General features: G+C 40.1%; 1 protein-coding gene across 1 annotated transcript; it reads right to left on the reverse strand.

Annotated features, from left to right (window-relative positions):
• Positions 1–335: 335 nt before the first annotated feature.
• On the reverse strand, positions 336–4,111 carry LOC121315299 (cystatin-8-like). Its single transcript, XM_041249340.1, has 3 exons — positions 3,890–4,111; positions 2,539–2,658; positions 336–1,547 (listed from the first exon to the last, which is right to left on the reverse strand). The coding sequence occupies exons 1-3, from the start codon at positions 4,094–4,096 to the stop codon at positions 1,467–1,469; spliced, it is 408 nt and encodes a 135-aa protein (XP_041105274.1). The 5' UTR covers positions 4,097–4,111; the 3' UTR covers positions 336–1,466.
• Between the last annotated feature and the right edge of the window lie 23,389 nt (positions 4,112–27,500).

The following is a 27,500-nucleotide window of genomic DNA, read 5'->3' on the forward strand; positions in this document are numbered from 1 at the left end:
TTCTGCAACACAACAAAAACAATTAAAGAATACAACATATTTAAACCCAAATCAATAAATATTTAACATTAATCACTAAGATTTAACTATACTATTTTGATTAATTTAAATACACTTCTCAAGGCTGTGAGGAATACTATTTTGCAATTTATATCTTCACTAGTTAAACCACAATACTACACCAAACCAAACATTTGTGCTTGAGAAAAAAAATATACCTATAACAACATATGTTTGTTTTGTGTTTTAAATAATTTACAGGAAGCAAATATATTTAAAAATTGAATTCAGTCTAAGTACTGGTTTCACACTTATTGCCTTTTGAAGCTAAGGTTAAAGGCCTATTCGCACCGGATGCAATGTGCCAAACGAATATACAGTACAACACACCACAACAAAAAATAATAAAACATTCGTACCAAAACTTTCACCCTGCCTGAGATGCCGGGGCGAAAAAAATAGGGTTGTCTTTTTTTGCAGTTTTGTCACACGGGAGCTGGGTACTGACCAATGACTAGTCAAAGGAGAGTCACCTCTATCACATTGCACGCATGCGCCTGTCACCACTGGTGTGAAAGGTAGGGTCTCAGCCAAAATATAATTTCATCGCACTGAGTAGACATTGAGGCTGAAAATTATTTATAAATATATTTGCTTTCTAGAAATCATTTAAAAACACAAAAATATATATTCTTATGGGTACCTGTTTTGCAAGACTTCATATCTGTTATGCAGTATAATTTAAAGCTTTGTTTTGAATTTTTTTTTTTTTAAATTACGATTCTTTTTGGATTCCATTAGTTGGAATTGAAAAAAGTGATCTCATCATCATTAAAGATGGTAACATGTGGAGATGGCGCCATCTGATACGTAGAAATAATAAGGGCAAGTTATGTCACTAGATACAAGAAACCTTTCAATTTCTCAGGAAAATTGCTGTAATGTCATGCAACTAGGTGGTTCCACACTCCGATTTGGAAGTCTGAAGTTCAATTTTGGTTTGTTTGATCAGTGGGTGTGAATTATCGTGATACCATCTTTCATAACCTAAGGTCAAATTTTATGTTCTTGGGTTCAAAGAGAGAAATATGATAAAGGCTTAGATATCAAGCATGTAAAGCACCAAAGGCGTCATATTTCCCATTACACAGTGATACAAAATAAATGTTAGACTGGCAGTTTTTTATTTCTAGAATTTGAGGAGAAATTGTCAGAATGGTCACTATGGAATAAGAAATAAAAAAATTCAAAACACATTAAGTAACAACAATTGTGTATTAATATATTGAGCAGTTATACATATTATACAGGAAGTTTATTTTGACATATTTCTACACATTTAAACAGTAATTATTAATCCTCAAATGCTTTCAGCACATTAACTTGTATACTAATGATTCGAAATAGCTTAAAAGCACACATTTTATATACTAGTTACAAGAAAATTGATAGTAATTATATATAGTTTATTGGTTATCTTTGCAGATGGATTGTAGGAGAATGTTTTTATCATGCCAAGTCAAGACTACGAAATGGCAAGCCAAGATCTGTAAGAGAATGGGCAAAGAATTACATGAGACATACAATGCCTGCCATATGGCTTTTATTAAAACCATTGCTTTGTGAGGTACAATATTTGGTTAGTGTTTGAAAATGATTCAAAATGATTTTGAACACCATTTAGTCACTGAATGACAATCTTATAGAACTGTTTTACAATATGCCATTTCCATAGTATTAAAATATCAGTGTACTAACTGAAACAACCCCTAGCAAAACCATTAGCAGACCACAACATTACTAGCAATGGCATCACTGTTGATTTGGTACCTGACAAGGTAGCACACAGTTACAGATACAGAGCCATGGTACTGCAGTGGGTTGTCAGTGTGCATTGGATCATACTATTGTCGGTAGGAAAATAGTAGCAATGACTCGTACAACTGTAGCTGCTCTTGTGCAACCAGTACCAATAAGTACAGAGCCCCTGCATCGTCATTATATTGCCACCACTGAAAATTAATTTTGGAAAGCAACTACAGTCAAAAACCTACCTCTACCATTCCTTTTTAAAAGTTAATACTGATAAAAAAAAGGATAGGAAATAGGATCATTTACAGCCAGGCACTGTGCCAGCAGCTTCTGAGAGTGCATCTAATATCCACTTGGGGCCATACTAATTTGACCTGTGTCCTGATAATTAAGAAGTATAGCACAACAGGCTGAGTGGATATTGCCATGCCTCAGGGGGCATTGTGAGGCATGAGACTGTATATTATATTATAAGTATGTCATATTGTGATTACAATGGCTCATTTGACATTAAAAACTGCCAACAAAAATGGGTTTAGAGGGAACCATGGCAATATATGAATTTACACTAGAGTAAAAAGCCACAGTAAAATGAGGAAGGCAACAAAAACATGATTGCAATATACAGAAACAAGACCGTAAATCAGTGATTTGAGATGGGGTGGGGATGGCTGGTAAGACGAATAATTGAGTTCATGTTGATAAAATATACTAAAAGTAATTTACCTGCACGTCACCTGGATTCTGCATTAAAGTGCAATCAGAAAGATACTGTGCAGAAATCCCCTTCAGACATTCTGTTCTTCCTATCGCGGCATCTATCACATACTCTTTCCCATTCATAACCTACAAGAAAAGAGTTTGTGGAAACTCTTAATGTTAACCGTATAACATGAATTGCATGAGAAGTGGAGTTTCTCTGCTATAACAGGGCACAGCACAGTTTAATTAAAAAAACTTCATAACATCTCCCATTCACAGCACAGGAGCGCATACATGACTATTTAAAAAAAGAATCCAGGGTATTTAAAAAAACACATCACATAATAATTATAACAAGACGTCCTACGGAATGTATTTGAAGTCAGTGGTGTACCTCTCTAGCATAAAAACCTCTTTTACACAGAAGATATTCTCCCTGCATACTCAAAGCACATTTTAGTTATACTTAATATTCTAAAATTCTATACTGTAATTTATTCAAATGTATGAAGTTAATGACATGTACATTACCTTTAGTTTACAATAGAAATTAATAATGGGGTGAATCGGGAGGCTCCAAAATATTGAAGAATTTATAGTCCTCCCAGCTCACTCTTTCTATAGAGTACTTTCAAATAGTTGCTTTGAATCACTTTACACACATATGTTGGAGTTATATTTTGAATAAGTTTGCACCAGAAAAAAGTCTTTACATTATTTAACAAAATAATATGTACTTCATATGAACTCAAAGCACATATAGCAGAGACGATATGCAGTGATAACAGTAGGCAAACTATAGTCAATAATATTTGTAATTATCTGTCTGTTGCCATTGTGGTTTTGAGTTGTGTCCATGCAGGGAGGCTGAGACCACTAGTGCTCAAGTCACATATTCCCCAAACCAGAATCTCAAATACAGTAGAGAAAAGGTAGTACAGCAAACTAATTCATTAGTGTTGTCTTTTACACTGGAGGGCTAGGTTATTATCTGACTCGGGTCACAACAGAGTTAGTTGGTCCCAGTTGTCCAAATCACAAAACCATCATAAAATTCAGCAAAATTGTAATTCCCACAACTGTAACTCTGAATTGAATAGCAAGGGTCTTCATGTCAGCAGGCATGGAGGGAAGCTCAAAAGACATCCACTGACACCAGTCTGACTGTAGTCAATGCCATTGTCTAGTCTGTCATCTTTCTTGACTAAATTATCCTACACATGTCCACAACCCCCACGCAAACTTCTATTTGGTTGGTGCATAACAATAAAAAAGCCATCTGATACAATGAAACAAAATTAAACAGAATTATTTTAATTTCAACTAAACTTTTATCCACGTCAATGGGCGCCATAATGTTTTAGTTAATATTTACCTGAATTGTTTGTAAAGTAAAGTTAAGGCTCTTGTAGAGATATTGTTCCTTGGACATGACGTTGTAGGATTGCAGTGCGTAGTTGAGAGCTTCGCTTACTCCATTGCTGCTTTGGTTGTCCCGTTTTTGAACCACTATAGGTCCTGTGGACACTGAGAGTATGGCAACAGAGACAAGAACACCAATCCCTTGGCAGCAGACAATCATTTCTAGTCTCTCGGTTCTTTTGCAGCTGTGTGTGAAGAAAGGGACAGTTGGTGTGGTTTATATACTCGTTAATCAATCTAGTCGATCAGCTTAGTCTGTTTACATTGCTTTGTTTCTTTTTTTTAACTGTTTATACAACCCAGTGCATGACAAAGAAAAGCACTTTCTTTTTTATGATTTCCACATTGTAGCTATATATGGTACCTACAATCTAAGTGAAATGCACAACCAGGTTCTGCAAATAAAGTTTGTTTTCTAAGTGCACTTTTACTATGTGTGCATTATCTAGATACTTCTGGGAATATCAAATATTACGCAATTACGGTTGTGTTGAAAGCTGATAAGAGTGTTACAATACACAGAAAGAAGTAATACATCTAACCCTATTTTATATATAATACATGGAAGAAGACTATATTTGCATCCTTAGCCATTCGAAAAAAAGGCATAATACCACAGTAGTGATGTCAAAAGGTGATAATTCCTCTAGAGGAAAATATACTTGAATTTCGACTCCTCGAGACCATCACTTTCAATTCAAACACAAAAGGTCTTGTTTTCAATCACTTGACAATTACACCTACAGTACAGGAATGTTCATTAATGATCAACAAAATGAGAATACATTAAAAAAATATGTCAAGCTGGCATATTCGTATCTCAGAGAAACTGAAGAGGAATGGGAAATTAAAACAAGGTAAATGCAATCATCCAAATATAGATGAAGCACTAATGGCTAATGACATAGAACGTCTGTACAGCACTGAAACACTCAGTTTAAAAAACAACTGTACAGCTGAGCCTCGTCTTCTTTCTCCGCAGCATCACAAGGATATCCATGTCTTATAAAAAAAATCGGTTTCTATGACAGTTTATAAATTACTCGACCTTCGGTCTCGTAATTTATGACGCCACAGAAACTCTAGATGGAATTATTTTGCTGTAACTCACTGAAGCCCATTTATTATGTGTGTGTGTGTGTGTGTGTGTGTGTGTGTGTGTGTGTGTGTGTGTGTGTGTGTGTGTATATATAGTGATAGGGCCAGGGGCAGGGTCGAGAATGGGCGGTACGTGAGGATAAATCTGCTGGTAAATTATGCCCTCACACTACCAGAAACAAGATGGCTGACCCAGTGGAAATTACAGCTCCCGGACAGCTATCCGGTGGGAAGTGATGTCACCCAGGGGAGGGGTACAGGCAGCCAAACAGTCAAGTTCAATTCACGGGTAATCACAAACAAAAGCACAAACACTTACGAAACTCTCTCTCCCAGCACAAACCTCTCTCTTACTCCTTCATAAGTGCTGTGAGCCAGCCCCTTTTGATCCCAACATGTTTACTTATTTTCAGCTCTTAAACAGTTGCAGTTCAAGTTACTATTAAATGTTATAGCTAACTTGAAATATGCAACTGTTCAAGAACTGAAAACAAGTAAAAAGGTCTTATTAAGCAAATTATCCATTCAATTAATGGTCTAGTTAAGTAATTGACAGCTTGGTTGGAATGAAAACCAGCAGCCACAGGGGGTCCCCAGGACCGAGTTTGAGAAGCCCTGGACTAGAAGGACCGTGAGAGACCCCAGTGAAAACTGCAATTATATTCGTGAGTGTTCTGTTTGTTTGTGCATGTTAGTAATTGTCTTGTTTGTAAACCACCAGATGGCTAACACGTATCCGGAGCTGTCGCCTTGGGCCAGCACAAGGCCGGAACAACACTACACCACACTTACAAAAATGACCTGTTATCACCTACCACGAGCACTACTGCACGTGCCCAGGACTGGTGACTGTGTTCAGTATTATTGTGGGGCAGATGAAGTGAGTTTATTATTTGGGCTTCCACCCATTATTATTATTACCTCTGCGCATTACACATTGGTGTGTATTGCCAGGGTTTATTGTTTGGACACCAAACCAGGATTAGAAATAATAAAAGCCCTTTTCCAAATCGGATTACAGTTTCTGTCTGTGTTATTCCTGTACTGCATCACCTCTGCATCCGTACCCACTCAGCAACCTTGTCATACAGCTATATTTAAAACCAAAAATATAAAGTCATATTTACTAGCCAACCAGACCTCACGTACTATTTTGACTAATTCATATATTAAATATGTACTGCAGACTCAGCTCATAGTGAAAAATTAAATGCCCCTTGGGAAGACTATTGTTACTTCTTGGGTGCAATGCCCCCTGCCAGTAACAATAGTCTTCCCTCAGTGCAATCATTTTCTACTATAGCAGTCCCTCCTCTCCAGTCCAGAGTTACTACACACACACACACACACACACACACACACACACACACACACACACACACACACACACCTGTCTAATCCAACCCCTCTACATACAAGCATTCTGTACAATATAATTTGGCATGATTTTTGGGTGCCAACCAAATTCCTGTTGAAATGAATGGTGTTAATAACAGCTAAGGATTTGGTTGAGGACTTGTTGCATTTTTAGTTTGCTGAGGTATTGTTGAGTTTATTATACTGTGTATGTACAGCTTTGGCCAAAAGTTTTGCATCACCCTATAGAATTAACTAATTTTGCTTTATAAAGTTGAATGAAACCTGTTGTATAATGCTACATTAGCATATTGAATTGCATACCGCTTTCTAGTTTTCCATATACTGTACTTAAAAATGACAAAAGTTGAAAAAAGTGACATTTGGAAATTTAACATGAAATACTTTCCTACTATTGAAATTATCTTGAAATTGACCTTGAAATTATTTTGTACTTTCTTTGATTACACAATGTTAAAATTATAGGTGTTTTTTTTATGTCTCACTCCTATAATTCTAGGTGAAGCATAACTTTGGCCTTAGCTGTACTAGAATTGTTTTTTATTCTTTTACTATAAATCTGTGATACATCACACTGTTTAATTTGGCACAATTTTATGGTTCCAGATTGCAGAGGTTTTACTGTGGGTTTCCAAATAAAGGCAGCATCACTCTGGAACTTTATGGTTACATCAAGGGGTTTTAATTCCAATACTTCTATGGTGCTCAGATTAATTCTCCACAGCTAAACTTTGTTTTCTTAAGTGCCAAAGTTTTGTGTGCCTTTCTCATAATGGTTGTGGGTTAGCTTTGGATTTGTACTGTATACACAGCAAATATAAATATGTCTTTCAATAGATAAGGGACTGGGGGTTTATTGCTTGACCTCAGTGAAGGCCTTAAAACAGTATAAATAAACAACCTGTTTCCATTGCAACCTCTGTACATAGTGAAGGGTTCTGTTTTTTGGCGATTCTATCTACCATTTAGCAAATCTCACAGACACTAAAATGCTGCTTTCTAGTATGCCAATCCTTGTTTGCAATATAATCCACCAGTTTAGGTATCAAAAACTCATGGCCATGAGGGTGGTCACCATAGGAGAATATTTAAGGTCATGAAACACTTTTGAAGCAACTAGTGACATCCAAGCCATTTTCACCACTTTATTTTTTAACCATCCTTGAAAATGTCCCTTTACAGCTTGGAAAGCTTCAAACGTAAGGCTGTAAGACCTTTTTTGGCACTGTGCCCCACACTGAAAACACTGCTCAATGAGTAGCAGTCACTGAACTTGGGAACTGCTCCAATTCAACCTCTCCCAGCAGGTGTTTCTTTTGAAGGGAAGGGAGACTTTAGTCACACCATTTTAATCTGTGTGTCTATTTAAAACTAGTTTTTGTTTTTTTGGTTTTTTTTAACCATCTTTTGTAATGGTACTGACTTAGCTTGCTTTAAACTAGTCTAGTCACTACTTTTTTTTTAAATTTAACACAAACAAAGTGCCAGGCTACTTTGGCACGCTTTGTGAGTGAATTTGGAAATTTCATCCTTTGGAGTAAAAACACAGAATATTCATTGCATTATTATTAAAAGAACACAATCTGCCCAGGTGTGTTTGGATAAGTGAGTGAGTGTCTAGTATATTAAGTATATTATATTAAGAATGACTGGAATATTAATGCAATGAATATTAATATTAGTTGGAGGCTATGGAGCTGGGTACGTGCTTGTCTAGCTTGCAATATTGATGGTACCTCTGCCAAAGTCCAGGGATGGGCAAGTATTTACAAAATACATCAGTTAAACTAGAAATAGCATTTTTATTTTAAATATAATTTTTAGAGACTATTTCAAATAATTTTTTGAATGGACAACTTTTGTAAATATACAATGCAAACCGGGCTTCACTCTCTGCGGTTCGTTTGCCCCTTTAAATGCAGACCCAGACACACAGACTTAAAGTTTAAGAGTGCTGACGTGCTGTTTTCTAATAAACAAACAAAAACTAAAATAAACACCTAGCTCGTTTCGAGCACTAACTAAACCTTAACAGCAACTAAATCACCGGTTTGCCAGCTGCAAAACACAGTTTTACAAAACAAAAAGGACACAGTTATCCTTTTTTACTACGACTGAATACCTCTTCAATTGGGCTCCTTCACACAGCAGCAGCCCTGAAGGGAGTGGCTGCTTTCTTTATATACATACCCTGTATCTGGCTCTAATTTACAATGGTAGCCAGGTGCAGGTAATAACTAACAATGAAATAATAATTAAACAAATATGTTTACTGCTGGGAGGATATTAACCCCCCCTCCCTGCCTTGTTACAATATATATATATATATATATATATATATATATATATATATATATATATATATATATATAAAGTTTTTATACCAATTTGACGAATACAGATTTAACATGGCAATAATTCTATGAATATGGGTTTAGATAGCAAATGTAGATCATAAAGTAAATAATGCAGTGGATTACAATTGACATAATTGATAATTACTTTGTGAAAATATAACGATATAAAACTAGCTGTAGCGAACACATTCATATGGAATTCAAGGCCCTTTGGAGCTTGTGCAAATTTCTAGAGCTTTCATAAAACATGCTCAAAATGAAGGTTGCATTTCAAATTCAAACCTGAAGCTCTATAAACTGAGAAATAATAATAAAATAAAAATGTCCAGTACATAGTCAGGCACGTCTGTCACGAACACAACATTTATCATTTTTTTCTTATCTCGTGACACATGGGTATGGGTGGGGGAACCCCACTTTTGGTCTCTAAAATATTGTAAAATAAACGGACTTCCTGCAATTTTAATAAATAAAGACGTTCACTCACAAAAAATTGTCGGAGTGGATTTTATTCTATAACACTTTGTTTCTAAGAGAAGTGGCCATTAAATTTCCAGACTTAACTGCGCACCATGTTTGTGGCTCCCTGAGTTTCAGTTTACCTATTTGACAAAACCACACTGATTTAATTATACTACACATACAAACTGCTTTAAAATAGATGTAATACCCTTTAATCTTTCTGAATCCCTGTTTTCACTGACAGTTGATATAGTAAAAAAATATAGTAAAAAAATATAGTAAAAAAACAAAAACAAATTCAAACTCTCAAAAACTACATAATTGGTTAGTGCTATGAATCTGGAAGACATAGCTCTTTGAATTATTATCCTAACAGGTGCGGTTTGGAAGATATGTAGGTTGGATTAAGTGACGCACATTCAGGTTTGTCAAAGTTTAACTCATTATCTACTCCCTGAGACAATGGCAACAGCAAGTGTGACTGCATTGATAGAGTGGCTGTCTCGCTGCCACACCCTCCTGACAGTCTTGGCAGAGTGACAGATATGTTTTTAAGGGCAAGCTATATCAAAAAAAAAAAAAAAAGAAAGATCTTTCAATTTAAAATCACAATCTAGCTTGGAATTAATTTTTCTATTGAACAAAAGTATATTTAGTGACAATTTTTTTTTTTTTTTTTAATTCAGAAAGCTAAAGTAAGTGGAATGCAAAACTTAAATCCAAGATGGCCACCGGACAGGAAATATAGTAAAATCTGGTGTGTAAAAAAGCATTTTTACACATTTAAAACTTTTTTTTTTGTGTATTTTAGATGTGTTTAAGTAAAAACTATTGATAACCTATCTTGGATTTTGTTTGTTGAAATCTAGAAATACATTTGACTGCCTGTGATGGGGTAACCACCCCTTTGATTTTATATATATATACAGCTCCGGAAAAAATTAAGAGACCACTACAAATTTTTCTTAAATCAGCATCTCTACATGTATGGCAGCCATTCCATTCCAGTGTCTGTTGAATTCCAACACGGGCACACCTCATTCTACTGAATGAGTTACTGATTAGGGGATCACCTGAACCAAATCTTATTTAACGAGGAAAAGTATAAAAACCACTCCTGTGGTCATCACTATCCTCTTGCAATAGGACCAGCTGGATGGCAAAACAGTGCTAGTAGGACCTCAAAAGTAATTGGAATAAAAAAAATAACTATTGACCATGCCCAAAGAGTTGAAAAGGAAAGTTTTGAGTGAGGAAAAGAAGGGTTCAATTCTGGCTTTACTGGCAGAGGGATACAGTGAGTGTCGGGTTGCTTCCATCTTTAAAATTTCAAAGACGGCGGTTCATAAGAACAAGGTCAAGCAGCACACACTGGGGACAACAAAGCTACAGACCGGCAGAGGGCGAAAATGACTTTGCACTGACCGGGGATGACCGCCAACTCATTCAAATGTCACTCAGCAACCATAGGATGACATCAAGTGACCTACAAAAAGAATGGCAAACGGCAACTGGGGTGAAGTGCACGGCGAGGACGGTTCCAAACAAGCTCCTAGGGGCAGGGTTGAGGTCGTGCAAAGCTAGAAAAAAGCCCTTCATCAATGAGAAGCAAAGAAGAGCCAGGCTGAGGTTTGCAAAAAAAACCATAAGGATTGGACCGTAGAGGACTGGAGTAAGGTCATCTTCTCTGATGAGTCCAATTTTCAGCTTTGCCCAACACCTGGTCGTCTAATGGTTAGACGGAGACCTGGAGAGGCCTACAAGCCACAATGTCTCGCACCCACTGTGAAATGTGGTGGAGGATTGGTGATGATCTGGGGGTGTTTCAGCAAGGCTGGAATCGGGCAGATTTGTCTTTGTGAAGGACGCATGAATCAAGCCAAGTACAAGGTTGTCCTGGAAGAAAACTTGCTTCCTTCTGCTCTGACAATGTTCCCCAACTCTGAGGATTGGTTTTTCCAGCAGGACAATGCTCCATGCCACACAACCAGGTCAATCAAGGTGTGGAAGGAGGACCACCAGATCAAAATTCTGTCATGGCCAGCCCAATCTCCAGACCTGAACCCCACTTAAAACCTCTGGAATGTGATCAAGAGGAAGATGGGTGGTCACAAGCCATCAAACAAAGCCGAGCTGCTTGAATTTTTGTGCCAGGAGTGGCATAAAGTCACCCAACATCAATGTGAAAGACTGGGGGAGCGCATGCCAAGACGCATGAAAGCTGTGATTGAAAATCAGGGTTATTCCACCAAATATTGATTTCTGAACTCTTCCTAAGTTAAAACATTAGTATTGTGTTGTTTAAAAATGAATCTGAACTTATTTTCTTTGCATTATTCGAGGTCTGACAGCACTGCATCTTTTTTGTTATTTTGACCAGTTGTCATTTTCTGCAAATAAATGCTCTAAATGATAATATTTTTTTTGGAATTTGGGAGAAATGTTGTCAGTAGTTTATAAAATAAAACAAAAATGTTCATTTTACCCAAACACATACCTATAAATAGTAAAACCAGAGTGTGGCAGGCTGGCGAGTGGGTAGAGGCCCAGAGACAGTCTGCAGTTCAAAAAAGTAACAATTTTATTATAAATAAACACAAAAATAAAGGGCAAAATAAAGATCTTTAAACACAAATAGAAAGATAACAAAACAAAACTTACAAAAATAAGGTTTCCAGGCTGGGCAATGCCTTCACTGGATTTATCAAAATTCAAAAAAATCACAAACAACCACAAACACCAACCTGCTTCCTCAGCTCCCTCCTCCCAAATGAGAAGCAGAGGCCTCCTTTTATGTCAGGTGGCTGGGTGCTGATTGATCGTTAATTAACCTAATCAACCCCAGCCACCTGAACATAATAAACCCAGGCAGGTAGGGGAAATTAACCCCATCCCTGCCAATTTAAAAAGGGCAGAGCTTTGCTCTGCCACGCAGAGAAACTGATAATTTTGCAGTAGTCTCTTAATTTTTTCCAGAGCTGTATATATACACACATACTGAGTGTACAAAACATTAGGAACACCTTCCTAATATTGAGTTGCACCCCCTTTTGCCCTCAGAACAGTCTCAATTCATCGGGACATGGACTCTACAAGGTGTCAAAAGCTAAAAAAATCTAAAAAAATCTGCTAAAAAAATCCATTACCAGATGGATACACTGCTGCCATGAAGAGATGCACCTGATTGGTGATGTTCAGATATGATGTTCAGATATCCTGTGGCATTCAAACATTGCTCCACTTTTATCAAGGGGCCCAATGTGTGCCATGAAAACACACCATAGCATCACACCACCACCTCCAGCCTGCAGTGTTGACATGCAGCATGATGGATGCATGTACTCATGTGGTTTTCTCCATACCCTAGTCCTCCCATCGGTGTGAAACAGCAGGAACCAGGATTCATCAGATCAGGCAATGTTTTTCCAATCCTCCAGTGTCCAGTGTTTTTGTTCCTTAGCTCACTGCAACCACAGTTTCTTGTGTTTTGCTGAAAGAAGTGAAACTCTGTTAGGTCGTCGGCTGCCATACCCCATTCGTGTCAAGGTACGACAAGTTGTGCATTCTATTATGGGTCTTTCAGCACCAATGTTGTACTGGACTGTCAGTTGACTAACTGTAGCCCGTCTGTTGCTCTGCACAATTCGTGTCAGCCTCCTTTGGCCTTTTTTATCAATGAGCCGTTTTCGACCACTGGCCTGCCGTTGGCTGGATGTTCTTTGGGTTTTGGACCATCCTTGATACACACTGGAAACTGTTGAGCTTGAAAAACCCAGCAGCGTTGCAGTTCTTGACACACTCAAACCGGCGTGCCTGGCACCTACTACCATACCCTGTTCAAAAGCACTTAAATCTTTTGTCTTGCCCATTTATCCTCTGAATGGCACACATACACAATCCATGTCTCAATTGTGTCAAGCTTAATAATCCTTCTTTATCTTGGTTCCCCTTCATCAACACTGATTGAAGTGGATTTAACAGGTTACATCAATAAGGAACCATAGCTTTCACCTGGATTCACCTTGTCAGTCTATTTCATGGAAACAGCAGGTGTTCCTAATGTTTTGTACACTCAGTTATATATATATATCATTTTTTTCTATTTATTATTATGGTTTTGTTATTGTTTGGTTTGGATTACATACACGTGCGAATATGGCTGGAGCCTTAATGAGGTAATTGGTAATTTTTGATTAATTGGGCTCCAGCCACAGACTATACATAGGAGGAGAAATCCTTTGTCTGTGGAGAGTGAATTATTTTTAGTATTAGATTACTCCAAGGAGGGGCCATAACTAGATGGGGGTTTAAAACCTCATGAAATCATTGTGGGCTAGAATAAGAGCCATTATAGTATTAGTTTTGTTTGAGTATCTGTTTACTCTGTAGATGTTTATTCAGTCATGACAATCTTACGTTAAATAACGTTAGGTTATTATCAAAACCCTGATTCCCTGAAATAGGAATATTAACCATTACAAATGGGTGTTTCCCTTTGACACCCGAACCTCTTGTCAGAGCAGATGCTGCTCGGCCCCCAAGAAAAATATTGGACCTACTCACACTGACAATGATGTCATTTTCCTTCGAGAACTGCGACCATCAAAGCCACGACCCCAAAGTTAATGGTTAATATTCCTATTTCAGGGAACCAGGGTTATGACAATAACCTAACATAAGAACATAAGAAAGTTTACAAACAAGAGGAGGCCATTCTTGCTCGTTTGGTTGTTTGTGCTTATTGATCCCAGAATCCCATCAAGTAGCTTCTTGAAGTATCCCAAGGTGTCCGCTTCAACAACATTACTGGGGAGTTGGTTCCAGATCCTCACAGTTTTCTGTGTAAAAAAGTGCCTCCTATTTTCTGTTCTGAATGCCCCTTTATCTAATCTCCATTTGTGAACCCTGGTCCTTGTTTCTTTTTTCAGGTCGAAAAAGTCCCTTGGGTCGACATTGTTAGTATCTTCCCTTTCAAGTAGGGAATATTAACCATTAAAAAAGCTGTTACAAGGACATGGTTGTAAAACACTGAGCTACAAAGCTAAGCCAAAACAGCCTTGTGCTTGTTAATCAGTATCTCAGCAATAATTGGAAAGCCTCCCGTTCCACCAACTGGTTGAAATGAAAAGCCAAGATGGTTTTCGGCAAAAAAGGGTTAGTACAAAGGGTAACATTTGTCCTGGCATTTGAAAAAATTAGGCAGGCTTTTGATATTGAGAATAATTGCATTTCACTCACCCGCTTAGCGGAGGTGGTTGCAAGCAAGAATGCCACCTTAAAAGACACATTTGAGCTTAGCTGAGTGTATTGGCTCAAAATGGAGGTTTCATCAGTACATTAAGCAGTGCATTCAGTTTCCAACAAGGAACTATATCCTTCACTGGGAGCCTAAGCCGCCAGGTACCTTTCAAAAATTGCACCACCAGGAAATGAGCTCCTGGGGAGACTGAATCTATTTTTACATGGCACACTAGATGGCTGCCAAATAGACCTTTTAAAATGGAGGGAGATCTCCCTTCTACATAAAGGTCCTGTAAAAATTGCAGTATAGCTGCCATGGGGCATGTTGTGGGTTCAAGCCAAGAGCAAAGCACCATGCCTGGAACACGGCCCTCTTGTACCCATATTGGCAATGGTTAGAGGCTGCCCTGGCATTTTGTAGGGCATCAATCACTCTGTTAGATAACTCCAGAGGGCTCAAATGCAGCTATTCAGGGGCCAGACCCAAAGCTGTAGGCTCAATGGGTTGGAGTTCCACAAAGTGCCCTGCATCTGGCTGAGCAGGTCATGGTGCATTGGCAGTTTCCATGGGCTGCCACACACCCTGCACGCCTCGACCATTCCACACACCACCCCAACCTGAGTTGGGCGCATCTGTGGTGATGACCTCTCCTGGTGACAAGCCATACAGTTAAACCAAGCTTGCAGGGGGCGCTTATGCAGGAGACCTAGTGGAAGGGTGTTCGATGCTGCTGCCATCAGTCCCATTAGCCTCTGGAAAATCACTATTGTTAGTGCCCTACCGAGCTGAAAAAAATTCTAGGCAGGCAGTTACTCTCTTCACGCTGTCGTCTGACAGAGTGGTTAACATGAGCTATGCGTCCAGGCGGACCCCTAGATAGGTAACCATCTGAGTGGGTGCTATCTGGCTCTTTGCATAATTCAGCTTCAGGTCCAACTGATATAGGTGGTTGGTCACGAGCTCTGTGTGTTTGTGTGCCTATGCTGGAGACTCAGCACAAATAAGCCAATCATCCAGATAGCTGAGAATTGAGTTTCAATGGCGCCAGTATAGTCTCCATGCATTTCGCGAACACGCATGGTGTTAGCAAGAGGCCAAACAGAAAAACACAGAACCTGTATACTGTTCCTTGGAAAGCGAACCTCAGGTACTTCTTGTGCTCTCGTTTTACAGGGATGTGAAAATAGGCATCCTCTAGGTCCACCGTGGTGAACCAGTCACCTGGCCTGATGGATTGCAACAGCCGTTGCAAAGACAGCATCTTGAACCGTCTCTGAGGTTTACCTGTCTGAGATCGAGGATCAGTCTGAGGTGGCCAACCAGTTTTGGCACCAGGAAGTACTTGGAATAAAATCCCTTGTTCTTGTTGAGGGGTCTGTGGCAGGGTGAGAAAGCCTTGCTAATTCAAATGTATTGTTTGCTTATTTTAGAACAGGGTACCCCCTGCCCATGTGTACAGTTTGTATTATTTTGTTATTATGAGTTATTTATTTATAAATGTGATGACAAAAAAGCTGAGTTTTGTTATTGTTTGGTAGCGTGGATGGGGAAGCCCCATCCAGCCAAAACGTCATGCAGAAGGTGGCCATCTCCCGATTTAATTAATTGATCAATTCGGGAGATGGTCACCAATATAAAAGCCTATAGCTCTCCCTGTTTCAAGGTGGGTGTTTGGAGGAGGAACGTGTGTGAGAGAGAGAGAGGAGAAGTGGTGAAAGTCTGAAAAGTCTAAAACTGAAAATCTAGGTGAAACCAACTGCCCATCCTGACCTACATTCTGTTTTGTTTCTTTTTGTGTTTGAGATTTTTGTTATGTTTCAACTAAACCTTTATTTTTTGTAAAATATTTTGTTTATTGTTTGTTAATTGAAATAAAACATTTTTTACTTCAGCGATTCAAAATTATTAATTTAGTATTTCAAGGCAAAGCTAAAAAATGCAAAAGGTAATTAGAATCTGATAAAATGAGAGAATGCATATTGGTTTGATTTCACTGGGTAGGGCTTTATAATGAAGTGTCGAAATATGTAGCCACGTGCCCAGACTGCCAGCGAGTAGCACCGGGTCGAGTGTGGCCCGCCCCTTTGGTCTCACTGCCAATAATTTTTTTGAGCGCATTTCAATGGACATAGTGGGTGCTTTGCTACCTTCTGATTCCAGGTATACACATATATTAGTGGTGGCAGATTATGCAACACAATACCCAGAGGCAGTTCCATTGAAGTCCACTAGTACAACTGCAATAGTAGATTATGTCAAGAGTAGGGATCCCCAAGGAGATACTGACTGATCATGGAGCTAACTTCTTGTCTCAAACACTACAGCAGGTGTACAAAATATAAAACATATGTCCCACGCAGGCATTTAAGGCCTTAATGTTGCAGGTTGATGAACACAAAGGACATGAGGGATCCTCACCCACCCAAAGGTTTAGGTTCTGTGGTGATGGGAGAACATCATATGTTGATCTGATGAGGAAACTGATCCTGCTCTGTTCCATTGTCCATAGGTCTTGCTAGCCGATCTTGCGTTGTTCCACACTTTCCTATCTCATCCATTCTCCCTACTTGGCCTTGGAAACAGCCTTTACACACCTGTGGCAAAGTGCCTGCCCCTGTGTGTGTTTTGTGTTGTATGTTGTGTGTTAATGTTGGTGTATTGTCATTGGTACACGGGATAAAAACAGGTCTGCGTAACACGAGTGTTTAAAATGTATATTTGTATTTAGGCACGAGGATTGCACAGCACTTCACGTGCAAATAAAAAGTAATAATATATGTGCACGGGGAATTGCACTTTATTAATTCATGTGCAGTTGCACCGTGACTTCAGTTGAATGATTGATTAGCAATCAAGTCTCGGTACAGCTGCATAAAAGCTGCATGTTTTCACTCACTCTGGGTTGTGTGTTCAGTGAGTGGAGAACGGGATAGGAGACGGAGGTAATAATAATAATAATAATAATAGTAGTAATTAAAATATCAGCTCACCGTGTTTATTTAGTGTTAGTCCATTTTGTTTGTCTGTTTATTTTGGCCTTGTGTGCTGTGTGCTGTTTTTGTTACAACCTTTTTATTTACTGTCTGTTCACTATTAAATGCTGAGCGAGACCATTTGCTCAGCTTCCCCAAAACTCCACTTCTCTATTGTTTATTTCCTCGTTCCTGGTTTCTGGTCTGATGTCCCCCACTCCAGCCATCTTTGTGACAACACCTCATCTTCTCTTCATTCTTTTGCACCTTATTGACTACCAGCTTCCTCCATCCGATGAGCTGGGATTGCCTTGTGCCATGTAGGAGGAGCTGAACCGAGACTAAGTCCCGTTCTTCCATGCTGAACTTGCCCCATAAAATCATTGATTTGATAGACACCCTCAGCATCTTCAATGGCTTTCTTTGCCGCCCACTTAATTCCAGTTTTCAAAACAGGTGTTGCCTCCCTTACACATTTGTCGCTTGAATCTACTAATGTTATTTCCAGTCTGACCTTGGTGCACTTAAACTCCTCGATTAGAGCAGAGACAGGTAGCTGCAGTATTCCTTTACCATAAAGTCCCACTCAGCTGAGGCAGCGTGGAACTGCCAACCATTTCCTGATGCATGAACTGATTAAAGCTTCCAGCTTCTCAACTGTTGTCAAGGAAACCTCGTACACAGTCAGTTGCCACAGCAGTCTTGGCAGTAGACCAAACTGAAAGCACCAGAGTTTCCGTTTGCCCAGTAAAGCACTGTTGTCTATGTTCTTCATCCCTTCCCCTGCTTGTTGTTTAACTTCTCCCACACAAACTTTAGATCTTTTAGATGTCCTTTAGATCCCTGTCGTACCATCTCCCAAGACTTTTCACTGGCTTCTCGGAAACTGTTGGTATTGCCTCACCATTAACATAGAACCTTTTATCTACTACTTTACCTTTAATTATAGAGATGCTCCTTGATTTACTGGGGTTGAATTGCATTTGTGCCCATTTGGTGTTATTGGTTAATTTTCCCAGTAACCGATTAGTGCAGGCTACTGCTGCTCTCATTTTATCCATGTATGCTGGAATTGGTGGTAGTCGCATTCCAGAAGCCAAGCCATCTCCTCCCACTACCCATTTTGATCCCTGTGAACAGGATGGCTTTATAGGAGTGACGTCAGACCAGAAATGCAGACTCCAAACAATGATGAATGGCGGTGAATCTGTGACACTATTCCATCCAGAGTTTTATTAAATAATAATCACAAACAAAAGGTTTAAACAAAACACACCTGAAAATAAAGGGCGCGTTGGACAAACAAACAAAATGGACAACACTAAACAAGACAGTGGATGAACCCAGCAAACAAATACCGTGCTGGCACTTCCAGCACGCTGTAGCAATTGTTATACATTTAATCTACTACTTCTCTCTCCCATTCTCCACTCACGAACACACAACCCTGAGTGAGTGAAAATATGAACTTTTATGCAGCTGTACCGAGGCTCGATTGCTAATCAACCATTCAATTGGAGTCTCGGTACAACTGCACGTGAATTAATAAATGTGCAATTCCCCGTGCTCACATATTATTTTACCTGCACGTGAAGTGCTGTGCAATCCTCGTGCCTAAATACAAATATACATTTTAAACACTTGTGCTCGTAACCCATATTTAAATCCCGCGTACTTTATACATAAACACCAATATTAACACATTACATACAACATAAAACACTAATAAACATAAAGGGGCGGGACACTCTACCGCAATGCCCTAATAATTACTTCCATTGCCATAGTAAATGCCAGTGGAAAATGATACATCCTGCCATTATTCCATGTAGTGCTGAATTCTGAAGTTGAAAAACTAAATTGCAAATCTCCAAAGTAGACTTTCACTAGATTTGTTATTGTCATCAGTACGCTGAAAAAATCAAATGCTGCCCAAAGAAGTTCATGTGGCACTGAACCATATGCATTAGCCAAATCGGGGAATGTCACATGGAGCTCCTTCCTCTCCTTTTTAGCTGATTAAATTTGTTGCCAGATTATGCTGATGTGTTCTAAGCATCCTGGGAAACCTGGAATGCCTGCTTTTTGTACTGAAGTGTCAATGAAGTAGTACTTTAATAAGTAGGTAGACAATCACTGAGCAATAATACTGAAGAAAATCTTGTCTTCTACGTTAAATAGGGAAATAGGGCTAAACTGATTGATGCTTATAGAATCTTTTTCTTTTAATATAAAGACTCCACCTGTTCGGCGTCATGCTCTTGGTATAACCTGTTTAATAAATTTCCACAGGATTCATAGAGCTCCAGAACCACTCTTGTATACTCTGTACAGAACCCCATTAGGCCCTGAAGATGATGATTCCCTTGGTTTTTTTACAGCTGGTTCTACTTCTTTCCACTTAGGTGCACAGTCCTCCATTTGTTATTCTGGTGGATTGATAGGTAGGATGTCTGAAGGAATTAACATAGGCTCCTGCCTTTTTGAATCTGTATGTGTTTCCTCCAAATATCTCTCCAGCTCAAACTAAATGAATTTAGTGTGCCATTTTTCTCACTGGTGAATATCTTCTTTACAAATTTGAGTGGATCTTTATAAAAGTAGTTCATGCACGCTCCTTCTTTTTGTAGCATTTCCGTAGGCACTCAGCTCTGCGCAATGTTGCAAGCTTATCTTTTATGACCCTTTGTAACAGACTGACTCCCTCCTTCTGACTATGTTCTGTTTTTCTCCATTGCTTCCTCAGCTGCCTCCTTTCTCTAACCAAGCATTCAATCTCCTGCTGCCATTTAGACTTTCCAGGATTAGTGTACTTTTTCCATCCTTTTTCAACTCCAAGCCCATATGCGTAGATGATGTCCCCAAATTTATCCAGCTTTTTTTCAACTGTTCCACTTAACCTTTCCAAAGTAAAACAGAGATTTGTTTTTACTGTGTCCCAGCAAGTTTTCTCACAAGCTCTTGGACATTTAACTCCAGGATTGTGCCCATTGAGGTTCTTGTCTCTCTTACACTGGTTCGTTTGACCTGGTTCGCAAGGATCACTAGTTGTATCCACACAAGTCCTCCTCATGTCTATGACAGGGGTGCTGTCATCCTGCAAACTGTGATTTGCTTAGTGTCGCTGGATTTCATTCGATTGACTTGACTGACTTAAAGTACTGACCCTTGTCCCTTCTCCGATAGCCTCAAACATGCAGTAAACACCTCTCAACTACCCGTGCCATCGAATTTCTCCACTTTCACCCGCGGCAGCCCATGGGAACTTCCACTGTGGATATGGGGCTGTAGTGTCTCAGTTCGGGGCCAGTGACTGCCCCACCTCCCTCTTAATGGGCTCATTAGGGGCTGCGCCAGCATCGGCACCCTATGGGACAGCATGGGCCTTGGCCTCTGGGCCAAGCATGGAATGGCCCGTGGATGTTTCCGTGGCTGGAGGTCTCCCCGGGCTCACGCCAGGTCCACCGCCATTGTTGACATCCCTCAAGTCGGCCTCGCTCATCACGCAAGTCATCGGCTTTTCCTGCACATGCCTCCATATCACATCCTCTCTACCTAGGCCATCTTCACCCCTCCTGGCGTCTCTTACTGCCGTATCCCATCTTACCCCATCCCCAACTCACCACCCCAGCCTCCCATCCATTCCTCCCATGGCCACCTCCAACTCGGCTTCCTTTACTGCCAGAGCGGACATAATAACATTTAATTCTGCCCAGGCCTCTGCCCACTGAGCCTGAATGGCTGCACTTACCTCCCTCCGCTGTTGACTGGTAAGGCCCGAGTTCACGTAACTGCTCTCACTGCCACGGGAGCTGCAGGCGCTGAGGTCGCCATGGGAGCGGTCAGACGTTTTTTGTTTTGCTCCCGAGGTCCCCATGATGCGTCTGCCATTTTATGTTTAACAGGCCGTCCTCGTGGCATGTCAGCCATCATGTGTGTTGCGATCTGCACCTGCCTCCTCTCTCTTCTACGTCTCAAGCCAGGCCGGTTCACGCTTCACTGTGGCTTTTTTTTCAGCTGGTCTCATCACCTCCACTGGTCCTCTGTGCAATTGTATCCCCATCTGACTCCATAATGTCACTTCTGCTGACACCAGTGTAACGTTTTTGGATTCCAGCCTTATGGACTCGGATGGAGTCAGTGGTTGTAGTGAGTGGGTGAAGTCAGCCCGTATTTATTTAGAATAAGGATAGAGGGGTGAAAAAGCACAGGGTAGGCAGGATCAATAGATGCACACACACACACACACACACTGCCCCATAGCCGTAGTTCCTCTTTCTCGTCACTCAGACGCCAGTCCATCTCCCTTCCCTCTGTCAGTCGCTCCCATGTCCCGACAGGTTGTCTGTTCTCTCCCTCTTTTCCTCTCACTTCCCTCAGCAAGGTTCCCTTGGGGGGGCATAATGGCACAGCTGTAGTTGGGGCCCATCTCACAGCTGACGGTAGTAATGGTGGGTAATTCTCTCACTCATCTCTGTCTCCCCCTCCTCCTCCTTGTGTCAACCCTACTGCTCTTATATACTGGCCTACCCCCTCTCGTTTCTCAGATCCGGTTGGTGGAGACCTCTTGGCAGCCTTTCCTCTCTGCCCAATCAGCGTCCTGCCAACACTTCCAATCTTCCTTATTCCAGGGTGTCTCCATATATCCACTCACACCCTGCGGTGTTCCATGAATGGCCATGGCGGTCTTTGGGGGGACGGGGGTCGATTCTTCCGCTTTTCTGAAGAGGATGTCCACATTCGTGTTAAGATAACCTGGACGATATTTAATAGAAAAATTAAAGTTAGCCAGTTGTGCCGCCCATCATTATTCGGTGGCCTGGCTGCAATCCACTACCCAATGATCCTTTAGCAATGTTTGGTCAAACCCTGGGCCTGAACCTCCCCTACTTTGAATTCTGTAAAATATTTCCTTGATGTGCAGGGTGAATGATTTCTACGCTCTCCCCACCCGCTTGAATAGAAGAAAATAACCTTTCCTCTAAGCCAACCATAAACTGACTCCCAGTAAGATTACCTGTGACATTTATAACACTATGTAACATAATTTTTGTTCCTGGGTAGTAAGTGTTATTTCCTAATTGCTTATACCTCAAAAGTATAGAAAATGGCTATTATTCCCCACAAACTTTGCTTTTGTGACCAGGACAGTGATATTTCAAAATATCACTATTTCCAATGGGAAAATGGGCAAATGTGTGTCATATGTTGTTTTTTTCTGACTTTATGTGAACGAAAAGACACACATTTGCTCATTTTCCCATTGGAAATAGTGATATTTTTAAATATCACTGTCCTGGTCACAAAAGCAAAGTTTGTGGGGAATAATAGCCATATTCTATACTTTTGAGGCATAAGCAATTAGGAAATAACACTTACTACCTAGGAACAAAAAAAATATTTTTTTTTGTTACACAGTGATCAGTACTTCCCGCTTTGCTTCTCCTCCCATGGTACTGATTACAAAATATGTCACCTGCTCTGGGTTCAATTATTGCAACTGCAACAACACCATTACCTGTCCCTGCCATTCTTTAAAAGTGACCTCTCCGTCATCCCCTGTGGCTTTGCCATCCAGGGAGCCCCAGACATCACCAGCAGCACCATATTAGGCCCCCTTGGGACCCAGTGATTCGGCCCTCATGGAGCTATCAACTAGGGAAGACCCCAGAGATGCTAACCGCATATGTGGTGTGGACATACTGACCAGTCTGCCAAGTGTATAGAGAGAGAGAGAGAGAGAGAGAGAGAGAGAGAGAGAGAGAGAGAGAGAGAGAGAGAGAGAGAGAGAGAACACTGTAAAAGTAAATAACAATTGCTGTGTTTTCTTTCTGTTTTCTTTGATTTATTATTGCAAATCAGGGAGGCATATAACAGCAGTAGAAACATAGAATATACAAGCTCTACCTGATTGAAAATATATGTTTGAATCTTGTGGAAGGGTGATTAATTCACTGACACAGGAGACAAAAAACTGTAGTGCTAAACACAACTTGGGTGCATGATTTATTATTGTCCACAAGGTGGCACTGCTATCCTGTGATTACCAGCAACGGAATAAAGTTTCACAGAGTACCTTGAGTACACTCACAGGTGCACAAAACAATAATCAAAACAGAAGGCACAAAGAGAAAGAGAAAATAAAACACGAAATAAAGGTGCTGCACTCTGCAGAGTTTCTCTGACCATCACTACCTGCATGGCTCTAGACTCCGACCTACACTCCACAGTTCCCTCAACAGCATAGTTTAAAAGTATACTTTTGGGGGTCTGCCCATGATTTCCCTGCTATTGCTCTATTTCTTTTCTTATCTTGTTTTGTTTTGTTTGTGGGTGGTCTCTTCTGAGGCTGCTGCCCTCTTCCTGCAGCACTATGCATGCGTCAGACAGTCAGCACATATCTCCCCTGTTACAACTCCAAATTACAATTGCAAAAACTTTGAGGCACTGGGTCAAACTGGGTCCGTTTAGAGAGTTTGGTCCTAAAGAGGTGGCCTCGGTCTGTTTGGCAAACGCACCGAGTCTGGTTCGCTTGCTAAACCTCAATGTGAACAACAGCTGGACTCGGTCCTTCTGCACTTGGGAAACGAGCTATACAAGGTAACATAACTTGAAAGTAAACAAACAATATCTCAGGTGAACTGCATTAGGATTCCCAGACATCCTGGGAAAATGGTCACAGTTTTCCAGCCTTAATTTTTTGTCCCAGTTGGAAACAGTAAAATTGTTAATCTTCCCGGTTTTGCTATTCTATTCTAGTTTTTTTTTTTGTTTGTTTTATTTTATTTTTTTGTTAAGTACAAAAATGTATCAGCGTCCTCAAGCAAGTTAATAGCAGAGTAATGTATACGGGTGTGTGTTGGCGCCATTAAAAAATAAAATAAACAATCTTGTGGATTATTTGTTTTCATTCTAATTATGTGTATACCGTATGTTTAAATGGTAATAGCTGATATATTTTTTAAATTTGGCTTGTTGTACATTGAACATGTTCTGAATAGATATAAGCAATTAAGCAATATAAAGAAAATAACAAGTTATTATCATTTGCAATAAATTCACCCAATGTTTAATTCTTAAACTATTATTGTGATAGTTTATATGCTGTTAGAGAATTTCCCCATTTTTCACTGTGGAAATCTGGTAATCCTAAACTTTGAGTTGAGTTAAAATTGCCAAAATTAGTTGGTAAAAAATCTGTATAGATAGCTATTCAAAAAGACACGATTGTAATTAACACAAGAAAAGCAAAAGATACGACCATGCCCCGCTTGAGTAATGAAGATCACATGGTTGCTGTTGGCATGATTGAAGGTGACTTGTCTGTGAGAGAAGTTGCCTGGAGAATGAGATATTCTGCTTCAACGATCAGCAGACTAGGCTAGAGAAACCAGGAAACTGGCTCTGTGAGAGACAGACCACATCCTGGAAGGCAGAGGGTCACCAAACCGGCCCAGGACCGTCACAGCCAATCCACAGCCGTTCATTTGCATAATCGTTTTCAGACTGCAGAGGCAGAAATAACCCGTGCATCAGCAGAATGACTGTAGTTTGCCGTCTGCATGAAAATAATTTTCATGCTCAGAGGCCGTTCAGGGGTAACATGTTGACAAAATCGTCATCTTCTATGGGCCAGAGAACATCTGATGTGGCGGCAGAGAGAGTGGTGGAGTATTTTATTCACCAATGAATGCCATTATGCCCTTGAGAGACCTGACAGAAGACAATGTGTGTGGACACATCATGGTGAGCATTATGCTGACTGTTGCGTTGCTGAAGCCAACCGCTGGGGCGGTGGAAGTATGACAATCTGGGGAGAAATCTCCTTTAACACAGGAATGCCCTTATTGCACCTTATTGCAGATTGAGGGCAACCTTTCTGCTCAGCAATACATTGAAAAAGTCCTTGAGGCAACAGTTTTTCCATTCCTGCAAGCCAATCCAGAAGTGTCAATAAAGAAATGTATTCATTAAATTAGCTAAATGCTCCCCATTGCTTTCTACCACAGCAATACGTAAGAATCAAACATGCTATATTAAAAACTGGGGCAATATACCAATAGCTGCCATCTTTCAATATGCTTTGCAGGATATTTGAAACATCTGGTTCAAACTGCATTGCGAACACAAACTAACTTGTCCTTAAAAAAAACGGAAAGAGACAAAAAAAAAAAGAAATTAACTTGCATGCAAACAAACTCTGTCTTTTTGCTCACAGATCAGTGTGAACAGCAAGCACATTGACACACTGTTTCAAATTAAATGAACAAGACCAAATCCGTTTGAAATAGACCCAGTGTGAATGCAGCCTTAGTTTGGTTTCTTACTAATGCTGGGTGAAGAAAACACATATAGTTAGGGAGGTCTGGTCTTGTCTTTAGGTACAGTATTGGACAACCAGCAGATAATGTAAACACCTTGTCTAAACTGTTCAGTGCACATTGAAGGGTTAAATTAAAACCCAGCAGACAGACTCCAGCGATTGAAGGATTAAGTTCCTATAACACGTCACATTTAAACCCTGTGTTTGTTCACTAATCCTGTTGGAAATCACATAAAACTGAAAAGGGTTTTATTTGCTCTCTCTCTTTCCCCATTTCTGGAAGCTTCCCACACTTCATGATACTGATTAGGCCAGTAATAAGAAGATAAACCATTCCTTTGAAAAATGTATTTAACTGGCAAGCGTTGTTTACCAACCATGGAGTATTGACTTGGAATTCATATATTAATTCATATATTAGTGGTGGTAGATTACGCAACGTGATACCCGGAGGCAGTTCCATTGAGGTCCACTAGTGCCGAGACGATAGCCAAAGCACTAGTGCAGATTATGGCAAGAGTAGGGATCCCTAAGGAGATATTGACTGATCATGGAACTAATTTCTTGTCAAATATGTTACAGCAAGTATATAAAATACGTCCCATCAGAACGTCTGTTTACCATCCACAGATGGACGGTTTGTGTGGAACGTTTGGTGGAACGTTTTAATCAGACCCTGAAGGCGATGCTGAGACGGTTTGTAAATCAAGAGCAGAAACACTGGGCATCGTTGATTCCCTACCTCCTTTTTGGAGTGAGAGAGGGCCGCAGAGTTTGACATGGTTCTCCCCCTTCGAGCTCTTGTATGGCCTACAGCCTCGCGGCATTCTTGATCTGTTGAGAAAGGGATGGGAGGAGCACAAAGGCTCATCCAAAAATGTAGTGCAGAATGTGCTTCTACTAAGAGATTGCCTAGATTTGGTTGGTCATTTGACCAAGGACAATTTCAAATCGGCTCAGCACCGAAACAGCAGCATTACAATCAAAATGCATTGATCCGAACCTTTCAACCTGGAGACAATGTAATGCTGCTACTTCCCTCATCAGAATCCAAACTATGTGCTAAATGGCAGGGGCCATATGAAGTGATTCGAGCTATAGGAAAGGTGAATTATGAAATTAGACAGCCCGATCACTGTAATGAAAAAGAGATTTATCATATAAATTTATTAAAGCCCTGGCAGGCAAGAGAGGATGATTTGGGCCCCAAGCTAGAAACATCTAGCACAAAGAACATTTTGATGGGGGAACAATTACTTCCTGATCAGCAACGTGAGCTGCGCATGTTAATTGAGGAATTTAGCAATGTTTTTTCTAACGTGACTGGTAGAACTAACCTTGCTGAATATGACATTATCTCTCCACCATGTGTCACTGTGCGAGATAGATTATACCGGATCCCAGAAAGAGGTATGGAACATGCTCGAACTTGGGGTGATTGAACCTTCCAGAAGCGAGTGGTGCAGTCCAATTGTCATAGTGGCCAAAAAGGATGGCGCCAACTGTTTTTGTGTTGATTTCCATAAGGTAAATGCCATTGCCAAATTTTGTGCTTATCTCATGCTTCTGGTCGTCGAACTTTGATAGACTGCGGAAAGCAGTGTTTATTTCCACTCTGGATCTGACAAAAGGATACTGGCAGATCCCGTTAACTCGTACTTCCAGAGAGAAAACTGCATTTTCAACGCCAGAGGGGCTGTTCCATTTCACAACCATACAGTTTGGGCTACATG

The sequence above is a fragment of the Polyodon spathula genome, chromosome 5 (assembly GCF_017654505.1).
Source record: "Polyodon spathula isolate WHYD16114869_AA chromosome 5, ASM1765450v1, whole genome shotgun sequence".
Classification (NCBI taxonomy): Eukaryota; Metazoa; Chordata; class Actinopteri; order Acipenseriformes; family Polyodontidae; genus Polyodon; species Polyodon spathula.

Excerpts from the sequence above, each read along its gene's own strand:
- LOC121315299 (XM_041249340.1), bottom strand. The coding sequence starts at position 4,096 with ATGATTGTCTGCTGCCAAGGGATTGGTGTTCTTGTCTCTGTTGCCATA. Across the intron at positions 2,659-3,889 it reads TTACTTTACAAACAATTCAG|GTTATGAATGGGAAAGAGTA; the intron begins GTAAATATTAAC and ends CTTTTCTTGTAG. Across the intron at positions 1,548-2,538 it reads AGAATCCAGGTGACGTGCAG|ATCTTGGCTTGCCATTTCGT; the intron begins GTAAATTACTTT and ends ATTCTCTTACAG.